This window comes from Manacus candei, unplaced genomic scaffold (genome assembly GCF_025592945.1).
Source record: "Manacus candei isolate 608988 ecotype Guabito, Panama unplaced genomic scaffold, ASM2559294v1 h1tg000076l, whole genome shotgun sequence".
In the NCBI taxonomy this organism is placed as follows: domain Eukaryota; kingdom Metazoa; phylum Chordata; class Aves; order Passeriformes; family Pipridae; genus Manacus; species Manacus candei.
Genome location: NW_026138124.1, coordinates 8680341 through 8693644, shown reverse-complemented (window position 1 = coordinate 8693644; position 13304 = coordinate 8680341). Strand labels below are relative to the sequence as shown.

The 13304-nt window shown below is 43.3% G+C and overlaps 1 protein-coding gene across 2 annotated transcripts in view; it reads right to left on the bottom strand.

The window, feature by feature from the left end:
* VPS53 (VPS53 subunit of GARP complex) overlaps positions 1-13304 on the bottom strand; it is a 64425-nt gene that overhangs the window by 27569 nt on the left and 23552 nt on the right. Inside the window, exons 8-13 of one of the 2 annotated variants that reach the window (XM_051809918.1) lie at positions 10412-10490; positions 9332-9475; positions 7884-8026; positions 7075-7216; positions 6045-6146; positions 2567-2661 (exon numbers count right to left, since the gene is read on the bottom strand). In XM_051809918.1, the coding sequence (XP_051665878.1) occupies positions 2567-2661; positions 6045-6146; positions 7075-7216; positions 7884-8026; positions 9332-9475; positions 10412-10490 (705 nt within the window). The remainder of the gene's footprint in view (positions 1-2566; positions 2662-6044; positions 6147-7074; positions 7217-7883; positions 8027-9331; positions 9476-10411; positions 10491-13304) is intronic. The other variant, XM_051809919.1, reaches the window with a different exon arrangement.

Sequence of the window (13304 nt, the reverse complement as noted above, 5' to 3'; positions counted from 1 at the left end):
GCTTGTTCTGATCCCAACCTGGACAAACTGCCTGTCAAACCAGGCTATGGGACTGCTCTTATTTCAGCATGGGACTGGTACAAACAAAACATCAGGATACTGGGCACTAAGGGAACTAATATATCATTAATGCCCACCTCGGTTGATGGTAAACTTTCACATTAGTCTCAGTTTTCCCAAATATAATATGAAGGCTAAAAACCTTTGTGTGGTACAACAGGAGCACGGAGAGTTTGGCAGAAAAGGCTACTGGGAGATGAAGCATGAAGAAGGCAGGAGAGCTACAGAAAATGAATATTTTCTCCATAGCCTCTACAGAGAAGCTCCAAGAAAATTCTCTGGTAGTGCAGATGTGGTATTTCCTAACAGTAGCATATTTATTGGGAGTGAGAACTTGCCAAATCTAACCAAGAGAAAGTATGACATGAAATCATCCAAACGGAATTTTATTCTGGTTCTTAAATCTTTTCATTCCTACATTCCTCTTCCTTTTTTCTTTCACTCAACCTATTCAGGAGGTTTTTTTTTTCCACCTCTGGCAATCATGAGAGGAACCAGGCAACTCCTCAGCGGCACGAGAGAAGAACACGGTGCTCGGGAAGCTGGTCTGCTCAGTGATGTGAACAGTGGTGTCTGCTGGGCACTGAAAAAGGGCAATGGCACTGAGACATCTGGATCATTGCAGAGTAGTTTCCATGGACTGGGTATTTTGGAAGCCCCTCTGCTCCTGAGGCTGCAAACACACAGGATGAAGTGCCAGTTTTCCGAACAATCTGAACTCAGACGTGCCTTTTAGCAGACTAAAGCACAGCTCTGCACAGCTCAACCCTGCAGACCTGACAGAGTCCTTCCTTCCCTCCAGCACAACAGCTCAGCTCATGTCTGTGTGCTCCTGCTGCTCCAACTGACCACAAAGAAGAGCTAAAGATGCACAGCCCCGAAGGGGCAGAAATGAAATCCACTTTGCTGTTAAGAAATCTGATATTTACTCTGCAGCTGAGAATGGAGAGCAGCATCTTTAAAGTCTTTCTTTCAGGTGTCTCCTCTTAAACTGCTACAGATTTTGGCAATGTGTTTCTTTAAGTGGGCATGGAAACAATTTTTCGGAAGAAAAAGCCCAGGCTGCTTTCTGCCACAGACTTCAGGCAATGATGAACAAAACTATCGCGCTACTCTCACTATTCAGAGCCCAAACATACAATTAATGATCTAAGCAACATCTCATTTTCAGACATCAGCAGCAGATTCCTCAAAAGTTCAATCGAAGGGGGAAGAAGAGAGAAAATCATGAAGGAAAGCAATTTTTGGCAGACAGGGGCAGCGTGGGGAATACTGTGGCAGTTTTTCTTTGAACTCCTTGCAGCCTGTGGCTATAAAGCTAATATAAAACATCTCGTGATTGTAAAAGAAAAGGAAAAAAAAAAAAAGGCAACTGAAAGGGCTAGGAGCACAGTGGGGTAGAATTACCAAAACGGGGATTAAAATGTCCCCCAGTGGGAAGGGAAGAAATATTCAAACAAGTCAGTGCTCAGTTGGCTGAGGGCAGGGGGGGAAATATCAGTTTCCCTTTGTTATACTGCACAGCAGAACCTAAGCCCAGCATGACAGACCATTGTGCAAGGTTTCAGTTATTTTATTTTTTTTTTAAAGCATAAAAGGTTGATGGGACATGGGAAAGCTTTTTCAAGGTGGTTATTGTGGAGATTGGACAAAATCAGGACACCAGGAGCCTCAAGTTATGCACTCTCTCATGTGTAAGTCCTTGAAGACAGGAGGGCACAGACAGATGAGATACACAAAGCAGGCACCTCCTTCTCCTTTCCAGCCACTAATCTGTGCTAAAAGACTAAATCAAACCTTTTTCAACTATCTCCTCTCTGAGGTGGCACTGCAGTTGTTACCGAGATGTTATTTAAACCCTGGTGTGAATCAAGGTGCACAAGAAAGTGTGGTGAGAGTTCTAAAAACTTCTCTGAGCTCTAAGCTGAAAGTTCATTTCATTCAAGTTATTTTGCTGCGAGTCAAAGAGGAAGATGAAGGAGTGTTCCAGGGATTAAAGCCCCTGACAAAGTCCCAATCTGTGAGCAATGATAATGTTATCTTACAGCCAGCTCATCTACAGCAGCTTTCATCTAAGGATCTCGAATAACTTATTTCTATAAAGCAAATCTTGAAACCCCTCTGCCACGAAGCCACATGTGTATTTTACGGAAAACCCAAACCTATTATTTGTGGAAGACACGAGATGAAAGAAAGACATATGTCTGCAGTGGGAATTGCAGAGGCAACAGAAGTAATTTCAGGAACACTAAGCCTCTTCCCCAGAAAGGCAGCAGGCACCATTCCTGCAGGCCTTTGCAATTACACGTGAAACCAACAGCCACAGCCCCCTGAACGCTCATTTTGCCCAAGCAAAGGTCCCACTAAAACTTTCCTGAACCACAAACACCGCTCCTGATGAAAGCAGACTTTCAATAAATTAATTTTCTGCAGCTCGAGTACAGAATCCAGTACAACCCAACACGTTCAAAAGCAAACAAACCCCAAAGAGGAGCTGGTTACTCACTTGTCCTGGGACTCGATATACACATAAAGGTGAGGCTCAAAGCACTTGGAAACAATGCCATGGAAAGGATTGTCAGGGACCTTTGGCTTCTTTGGCTGTAAGAAAACATTGAGAGAGTTGGTTTCAAACCTGCCTTGTAAGACCTTGAAGAAACAGCAATGGCACAGAAGGATGTAAGTCTTTAGAGATATTATAATAGAAATTTACTGTCAAATAATCAAAGCATATAATTTACAGTACAGGCAAGTCTTCCCTCCCTCTTACAGAGCTGTTGGCAATCCAAGGAATTATCTTTCCACTTGTAAAATATTCTTATCCTTAAAGAGAAGCTTGCTCCCTGCTAACAGATTTCAGTAAAAGAATCTTAATGCAGTTTGCAAAGAAAACCTCACTGAATCCTTCAAACAGTAACAAGATTGCACTAGTCTCCTCTGAAATCAAATGCAGCAGCTATGTGGAAGCAAGATTCAAAAATCCCTACATTTTAGAATATCAAGGGTAATAACTCAAAGTTACAGACTTCATCTGGATGAATTTTATTTAGATAAACAGCGTGTAATTACTGGAGGAGCAGGAATGATCCAGGCAACACTAGAGGCCTGCTTTCTCTGCGAAACATGTTTCTGGGGATGCAAAGATTTCTATTTCAAAATTACATTTAGAGCATTAAGCACATGTGCCATTTGGGAGCCATCCGGTTTAGCCTCATTTTAGTTTAGTGCAGCACTCTATACCATGGCCAAGCACAGCTCACCAAAGCCACTGGGACTACCCATATGCTTAAATTTGTGCATGTTTAAGTACCAGGCTGGGCAGGGTCTTTAAGCTCTTTTTTGCCCTATGGCTCAGTTGTTATTATTTTTTTACTAATAGACAATTTTTCTTGTTGCTTCCCAGCAAACTAGAAATTTTTCACTGGCTGCAAGGAGGGCTGCAGTGGCTCTGGAATGGAATTCTTGCTTCTCTCTCTACAAAAAGCCAGGATGAGCTCCCAGCCAACGAAGATAAGAATTTTTCCAGCTGAAATTTTTTTTTTAGTGTAAGAAAAGCAAAATAAGAGAGCTTAAAGGACATTCTCTCCTAAACAGAGGAGTTGGCACTAAGTCTTTGGCAGAAACAGCAGGGAGTGACAAGGCAAACACTTCTCAGCAATAATTCAGCCCCAAAGACACGATGAATCCTAAGGGATGGCTGCAAACCCAAAGTGAACAAAAGGTTTTATGGAGGCCAGACCACCTTTATGAGCCTGGCTTCATTAACCTTCTTACCCAGAGCATGACTGGAGAATTGACTGGGTTTGCACAGCTTTGGGACAGAGCCACTACCAGCATCCTCCATCCCAGCCCCTCTGCCAGGGCCTGCCCACTTCTGCAGGATGCAGACGCTCATCAGAGCTGGGAGGAAAACAATAGCTGGTAATCGCAGAAACCTCCCAGTGGCCAAGTCCCCAGGATGGCAGTGCCAACACAAGGCTGCAAATTCACCATGTTTATGATTAACCAAGCTGGAAGAGCCAACTCATAAAGCAGGACTGGCTCTCTGTGTGTGCGTGTGTCTCCCCATCGCGCTGCTCCCAGCGTGTCTGGTGGGGAGAATACTAAATCTTTTAACAGTAGCACTGACACTGTATTTCTGAGTGTGCAATCCTGTCCAAAAGCTGCAGATGTTTAAGCTATTTCCTCCTTGAGTTTGATGGAAATAATAAAAGGTTACTGTTGTCACAGTAAGGAGGTCTGCAGCTGGCCCAGTTTCCTTTCATTACTATCCAAAGTAAACAGATTAAACCGAACTGTTAGGATTGCTAAAAGAGGTGTTTTTCTAACATGGATTCCCCCACAAACTCTTGTGCTCCCTCTTACACTCCCCAGTGTCTTGGATTCTTGGGACTAGTGTCTTGGAATGGCTCTTCCACTGAAAATCCTTCACTTCTTCCTGTCTCTTCTCTTCTCCGTGTAGTGACAGCAGAAGATGAGCCCTCCGACACGAAGTCTCAGCACAAACCACCAGCTGCTGGCACTGTGACACTGAAATGCTGGAGCCCACAGGCCTCCCACTTGGCAGACAGAAGCCTTGCAGGGCAGCTGCCCTTGCAGCAGAACCCAGCACTGCACTGTGAGCATTAACACATGGAATTCCCAAAAGAAGAGAGCACACACAGCATTTCAAGGGATGCCTCCGTGGATGGCTTTGCACCAGCCTCCCCAGGTACAGGGAGCACAGCATTTCTTTTCTCAGAAGCTCCTGAACTGCTTCTGGCCAGGGCAGTGCATTCTGCTGTTCAATAAACCCAGCACTAATTACTGTAATTATCTCTCATCTGCCTTCTAGCAACATCGACCTCTCCAAGGACGTCCCCTCACCCCAACACTGCACATCAAAGCCAACCTTCTCCCAGCCATTAGATACTGGAAAGCAAGCTCTTCCCAGAACACACACCACACATGTCTCCCCAAGTTCCCAGTCACTGTTTCACTGATAAAAGAACAGCCAATACCAACTGTCCAAGCTGTATTTTAACAAAAAGAGCAAAACTTCACTTAAATCATTCTGTTTCAGGACTTTGGCTGTGGGTGGAAGGCAGAGCTGCCCTGCTCACATGAAAATCTGGAGGGGATGTACCAGACTCTGCTGGTGGAGAACTACCACCCCTTAATATCCCCAGGAGTATGGATCTGGGTAGGTTCTGGGGTCTTGGTCATCCATCAGGATACACCTGTACATGGCCCTTTTACAGGGCTGTAAACACACTGAATAAGGAGAGAGTACCAGCCTCAAACAACTTACAATTGAACATTTAGAAAACATCCATCTGGTGAATAAAAAATATGGGGCTTATAAGCTTTTATATCGGTGCCAATCAAAACAATTGCATTTACTATTCACTTCTTTAATGTTTGCAGAGGGCTTTGGAAGCTCAGTGCTTGTACAAGCCATTAGGTGTTGCCTGCTTTGCAGAGGTAATGGATGAAAAGCACTACAGAGATAAAAATCCCAGAAGTAATTTATTTGGAGTGCAAATCTAAAACTGACACTTGAAAGTTCAATGAGTTGCCTGGTGACTCCAGACAGTTTGCCTGGCTGACAGGGCAAAATATGAATTGCAACTGTTTGTGGAGGAACTTCTTTTGGGATCTGAAAGCCCAACTGTGCTAGTTCATCTTTCTTTGACAGAAATCCTGTAGTTACACTTAAGCTGTTGCTGTACAGGCTAGAACAGAATCCAACTCACTCTCACGTGGCAGGATTGTCTCTGCACTATTAACTGAAATAAAGATTGCTTTGGTTTCAGTGAAGTGAGCCAGAGCAAACCATGGGCGTACTGGGAGCCTCTATGCTGCACAAAGGATCAAAACTGCACTGAATTAATTGCTGTGAAAACAAACCTTTCAAATCAATGTGATGGGAAAAGCTCAGGCACCACTGGAGATTTTGACAGAGAGACTGCTTCACTGACAACTGGAGAACTTAAAAGACTTACTTTGTCCGGATCACTTTTCTCAATCACAATCTCATCTGTCTCTGTCCCAGTTTCATCCTCCAGAAATGGGTTGGTGGAAGGAGGTGGCACTTCTGGCTTCTTCTGTTGAAAAAGAGGAAGCTCCTTAGAGAACAGTCAGTTTTGTGCCCTCTGGCACACAGCTGCATCCATGTTTTGCTTTACTGAGCCCTTCAAAAAAAATAAAGTCATATTCTCGAGGGATCTAAATTCAGCCTGGAGGAAAACCTGACAGGACTTCCCTTTTTAACCAGCAGCACCCACTGACCCACAGCAAATTACAAGTGGGTCCAGCAGGCTTTCCTTGTAGGCTGAATTATCACATCCAAGGGAGGCTTCAAGACACCAGCTGGACAGAGAGCCAACCTCAAACCAGTGGCTTCTGAGCCACACGTGGACTCTGTGCTTCCAGAGCACTTGGCTGGCAAAGCTCCTGGCTGAGATTTTGGGCAGAAAAAGCAGAGATGGCCTCATAGATACTCCCTGAGCTGTTTCCCTTGGTTTTGCCTTTACAATCTACCAAATCAGACAAAAGTAGAAGCTACCAACGTCCCTGTAAGTCAGACTGACCCAACTATGTAGGATTGAAAGTTGGTCCCATGTGGTGAACCTGTGGTAAGTAGAAGTGAAGGGGGGACTTTTAGTTATTATGTGCCATTGACATGCAGAGAACAAACATCGTAACACAGTCATCACTCCATAATTACTCTGTGGTTCCCCATAGTTATGTGGCTTCAGCTGAAAACAGCACAGGGCCCAGGAGAACCATAAAAGGACACAATCAGTGTATTTTTATTCTTGTGAGTCCTGTGCCACCTTCTCCTCTACACAGTTTGCACGATCAAAAACCACTTTTCAAACTACAGTCCACCAAACACTCAAATGTGCCAGTGCAGGAGGAGGCTGGATGTGACATCTTTTGCAGTCTCCCACTACCAGAGCTACGTGTGACAGGGTTTCTTTATCCCAAAGAAGCTGTTAAGAAAGGGCTGCTCTTTAGAAATCCCCTTACCACTGTCCCATCAGCAAGAGTGGAGCCTGAGAAGCGTTTAGCCAGGAATCCTTCGAAGTTGGTTGTCCTCTGAATTGCAAACAGCAGCAATTTCACCTCAATCTCCTTCGCTCTTGTGCGCATGATCTTAGAGAGCTCTGCCCTGGAAAGAGAGGGGGGGAAATAGAAAAAACAAATGTGGTTTTCTATAAAGATCTGAAACCTAACACTGTAATTCAGCCTATTCCTTGGAGAGACTTTCATCACAAAATTCAAGCTAATTCCTAAGATGCTCTCTAACATAAAACTGCTTTGTAGATCCCGTTTCAAACACAACCACAGTTGCTCAGAGCTCTCTGGGTAACAGGACCCCATCTCCTAACAGCCAGCACAGCACTGCTGCAGGGAAAGCCAGCAGGATCAAACCTTGGGAAGCACAGTGCCTCCCACAGGGGTCCCAGAACAAAGGCAAAGGTGCTACTGGGACTGGTACCTTCCTCTGGTCCTGTTTCTGGCTGACAAAGAGCCCAGTCTGAGGCAGACACGCTGCAGTCAGCTCACACTATTCCACTTGGCCTCTAACATAACTGATTTTTACCTCTGTTCCATTGAAAATCAATTTCCACATCATCTCTCTTGCAGTTCTAGTGATACTTCTCAGGGTTTCCACCCCTCACTTGCTTTTAATCACGGACAATTCTACACAGGTGTTTGAGGAGCGCCCTTAGAGCCCGATGGGCGTACGACCAGTGTGGCAGGACACAAGCTAAGGTTTTATTTTAGGGAAGATGGGTCTGCTGGGAGGCAGCACAAGCCTCCTGGAGGCTCACCTGGTGACGTGGCAGAACTCCACGGCGATGCGCTCCGTCATGCACCATTCCTGAGGGAACATCCGGCCGTACTTCTCCTCGTAGTCCACCAGCTGCCTCTTGATCCAAGCGTAGCGCCTGTCAATCTTATCCAGCCAGGCCACCTGGATCACATGGAGAACATCACCTCTAGCAGCAGCACTTCCTAATATCCAGCCTGGCTGCTTCACCGTGCTGCTGTAGTTCTGCAGAGGAGCTCGGGCTATCGATCAAAGCTAATTTGACCTTTATTTATATTATTCTGAATGCTTCAAGTTGAGCCAGGGGAGGTTTAGATTGGATATTAGGAAAGATTTCTTCGCTGAAAGGGTTATCAAGCATTGGAACAGGCTGCCCAGGGAACTGGCTGAGTCACCATCTCAGGAGGGATTTAAAAGATGTGTGGATGTGGCACTTAGGGACAGGGTTTAGTGGTGGACTTGGCAGTGCTGGGGAATGGTTGGAATCAATGATCTTAAAGGTCTTTTCCAACCTAAATGATTTTGTGATTCAAAGTGCTTAAACACATGCCAGACTGAAAATCCTATCTTGTGTGAATTAAGAGAGCAAGTTCTGTTGAAAATGAGGATAACAGTACTCCTAAATCATGTAGAGATTATTGAAAATTCAATCCAATAATATTTCACTTGATCCCACCCTCTTTGTTTCACAGACAGAAAGGTGAAAGTCAACAGTGGGATGAGAATGCAGGAATTCCTAGATTCTTACATTTAACTCACATTCAAAATTCGACAACAATTCTTAGAACCTGAGGATTTTTTTCCTCCTAACATTAGTTCTTTCTGGTCAAAAAGTAGAAAGATTAATCCAAAAAACTTTGATGGAAATATGCTATTTAAAAGTAAGCATTTTAGCCTCTCTCTCTCCCTTGTCAAACTCTTGAAACTGATAAAATACATTTTGATCAAATGGTGGTTTTGGTTTGTGGTGGGTCTTTTTCCAAATTTAAGAAGGTTTTAGTACATTTTTAAGAAGTTGTTAGTATCAGAACAGGAAATTTAAAAATTAGCTACAAAGATAAATAACTTCCTAGAAATCCCTCCCCCATGGCTTTTTAAGCATTTTGCGGGTTTTCTTGTTCATTTGGGGGGAACTACTTTGCAATTTTCAGAGGTTAATTTTTCAACTCTTTACAGGGCAGGAAGAATATCTGACATGAAATGATTTATTTACTGTACAAAGGGAAAACATTTCTAGTGACGATATACGAAACTGAGGTCTAAGGTGGGAGGAAGTCATCCTGGCAGAGAGGACAGTGACTCCCAGCTCATCAGCCATATCACACCCACTGTTTCCAAACCCTCGGGGATAAAAACTTTTCACCACAGGAACCTGTGGAAGCGTGAATGTTGTGAACGCCAGCAGAGCAAAATGTGAAATCCAAATGCAGCTTTTTAAGCTTCCCTTACATCTTGGTTTTCCTGGAAAAGCACCAGATACTCCGAGAGGTGTTGTTTAATAAATTTCTTGATGATTTCCTGTTTGATTCTGGGATCCAGGACGTTGGCGACCAGACACGCATCACGTAGGACATTGCTGGGTCCACCAGTCCTCTATCAAAATAAACAGGAAGAAAGTGATTTGAGGTTAAATAATTGAATGGGTGACTGTAAACTGCACTGCATCCAGGTTATCTTGGTTTTATCCTTTCCCATTATTCGCTTTTCAATGCTTCTGCTGCTACTCTTTATTTATCGCTGCATCTTCCTTCCCTGGGATGAAAATTGAGCTGCTCCCATTTCACTGGTCATTAAGTTTTTCCATAGCAGAGAAAACAGAAAATTTAAAAACATTTTTATAAAAAAATGCTGTTTTGATGCTGCTTCACACGGACATAGATTTATCCTTCATCAACTGTTCCAAACACTTTCCTCATTTCTGTACTTGTCGGGTTTATGAAGTAACCAGCAGAGCTGGTACTCAAAAGACACCACTAGTGGTGTTTTCTTTGAAGTAAATTCAAATTCACACCTACCTCCCTTACTGTTTGCAAACATTTGGATGCACAATGTTGGGGAAGCACATTTGGTGCCTTAGCCCTAGTCCAGATTTGTGTTTGTGCTGTCTGAGTAAACCAGAGACAAACTTGGTAGCACCACATCAACAGACAGTCTGTGCTCGGCTTTCTCTGAACACAACACGAACCACTTGGGACAAACAAATAACCAGTAACTGGGTGAGATGCCAAGGGAACCCCATGCTGGTCTACAGGGCCACACAGGAACTATTTGGGGCATTCCCTGACTGCCTGCAGCCCTCACTGCAATAGCTGTGTCAGTGTGACAGGGGAAAGTGTCACTTCTCCCCCACATTCACTCGACAGGAACAGTGAGAAATACACCCAGCACCCTTTGCTTTCTAAAGCAACTCCTGAAACAGAGAGAGATCAAATCTAGGTGTAAAATGAGACAAAACCCAATGACAATCACACTGAATAATTTTCAGCAACAATTTTCCAATGGGAGGAAGGAGGAAAGTGAGAACTTTACCTTTGTACCTTGAGAAGGAAAGGCTTCCTCGAAGTCAGCCAGGATCTGCTGTCCCAACTCGTTCTGTGCTGCCTTCACCCTGGGGAGGACAGAAGGGAGGGCTTTGGTGGTGGCTCAACCACCTCTTTTGTTTCATTGCCTGCAACATTACTGCAATGTGGACTGAAACACTGACAGCTACCTGAAGGCTTTTAAGGGATAAAAAGGATGCTAAAGAGAAAACATCCACAGAAGGTCTGTCTGTGTGTCAGAACTGGGAGAGTGTTTTCTCCCTGAATGACACTGGGATGACAACTCTATACAGCACTGACCCCTCAGCTGTAGCACAACATGTCCTAGATTCTCTTGCCCTGCTGCCATTTTAATATTTCAATAAGGGCCAGTTAATCAGTTGAGAAATCAGCAGGGTTCTTTTAATGCCAGTGTGATCAATCTACCTTTACTTTTGTGTATGTTGATCACGTTTCAACAAACATATGTTCCTAACACGTAAAAAGCTTCACAATGTCTCAGTCTTCACTGTGAACCTTTCACAGTTCCAGGTGTACTGACCTACTTTTAAATGCATCCATGTACTTCTGGCTGCAGTTTTATCCTATAAATTCTCCATGCCTTAAGAAGCATAAAAGAGCAAAGGTATGAAATGGGTGTTAAAAGTTTTGAACAAACCACAATCTTGCTCTTTATTTGGCTGAGAGAATAAAGCTTCCAATTTACAGAAATAAAAGTCAATATAGCTTAATTGATACTTCTAGGGAAATGGAAATGCCTACACATACTAGAAAGAGCCAAAGCAAACAGCAAGGCACTTATATCCCTCTGCAGCCCTTGAATTCTTCCATCAGTTTTTATTATACTGGAAATGCTTTCAGGTCTAAACTGATCATTCAAAGCAGTGGATTTTTCCACTGAGATTGATATGTTAGTGAGAGCAGAGACATTTACTGTTGTGAAAATGTTTGCTCAGACTGGGGGGAGAAGACTTTGGATTTTTTTTTTTTTTTTGATTGTTTAAGACTCCTCAACCTTATCAAGGAATGATCTGCTTCTTTAATCTTCCCATTTGAGTTCCATTAGTAGCAAAACACTATGAGATGACCTGACAGTGCTGGAGAAAAGCCTGGATTCTTTAATGGTGCCAAATGCAGAAAATTCTAGTCCTTTAAAAATGACAGCTGAAATATAACTTTATATCTGTGATTTAACTGGATGTACGACCTGCCTTCCCCAAGATTTATTTATGAGGATTTTGTTGGAACAGATTCCTGCCTGCAATGTCAAACATAATTCTCACTTAAGCTCTCTGCTTCACAGGAATGTTCAGAAACTCCTCTACTCTTCCAGGTAAAGATCCCCAGTTAACACCTTCCTAACTGTGAAACAAAAGGGATTCACTAATGTGTTGAAATAGAGAGGGAAATTTAAGCACTAAGGAGGACCCCAGCTCAGCAGCCACAACTACAGGTTTACTTGTGCTTAAATTGTACAACAAAGCACCAGCAGTTCATGTGAGAAACCTTTTGATCCTTCAGAAAAAGAAGGGGCAAAAAAGAAGAAAAAGAGACAGTAAAACATGGATTGAAAATTTTTATCTTTCAAATAATCGAGAAGCAAGAAATCTTTTGTATTAGGAGTCAGAATACAGAAATTAATGAGCATAATGAGTAGTATAAACAATTGGAAGCTCTTAGTAGTGGTGCTCCTTTCCCTGTGAGTGGCTGCAGGGACCTTCCTATTTGACAACAGCTGCAGTGCAGCACAGTGGAGGCACTGAAAAGAGCAGCAGCCAGATTCCTAAAGACTCAACAAATTTAAAGGAGGCTCTGTCAAGCAGTTAAAATCCCTGTCCACAGGCTTTGTTGTTTTAAGCTCTGATTCAGGAAAGTACTTAAGGGTAGTCTGAATGGGGATTCTCGTATCCTTAAATTAAGAAACTTGCAGGAATGCCCTGCTGAAGTGGGATGTTAAAAAAATGTATTTTTTAAAAACAGGTCCTGCTTAAAAATCTCTCAAAAGGAAACAGTGAGAAGGAATTTTAACCTTTTTCTTTTTCCTTCATATTTTGTCAGAGAGGGTTGGGGCAGAGCCATTAAAGTAGCCAAAGGTTTCAGTGTGAGCAAGGACAGGGAGCCCCACTGCCCTCCCAGTATCTACCACTCTTTACATAAGCACACACAGACACACACAATTATTTTCACAATTATTATTATTTTTGTCTTCAAACACACGCCCAGAAACATGAAAACCTTTCTGCCACCTCTTTACAGCGTGACTGCTTTAGTCAGAGAACACGGGAGGCACTTGCTTTAGCCACCAGAAGATTAGTGCCCCCATGGAAAGCTGTGAGCCTTTCAATAATTCCCAATAATCCCCATGCAATGGAAACTGCAGGGATAAAAGTCTCAACCCCACGAGTGGTTGTGCTCCCATTTACCGCTGAAGGACCTTCCTGCACGTGTCTGTGTGTTTAACCACTTGTATAAAGTGAACTGCCCACTAAGGCTCAGCAATCCCAGATAACAGATTTAGGACCTCTGAGAGCCTCAGGTCAGTTTGATAAGGGTATCTTTCCATGACTAGATTCCCCCAGAAACGTGCTGGGGTATCCCAGCAGCCATCCTGCGTCCCACGCAGCAGGGAATTGCCTTTTCCTGGGGCTGCTCACACGTGCCAAACCCTTTGGTTATCCAAATATTAATGATTTCTGTTTCTCTGACTTCTGTTTTATTATTAGTGGCTTCTGTTCTCTGATTCCCCTGCCTTTAAAAAATAAAAAAACAAGAAAAACCCACTGTTTTGTTTCAAATGACATTAAATTACTAGAAACCACAATTCCTTTAGCCAAAGCTACCAGAAATCTTAAACCACGCCTGGCAGCTTGCTGAGATAAAAA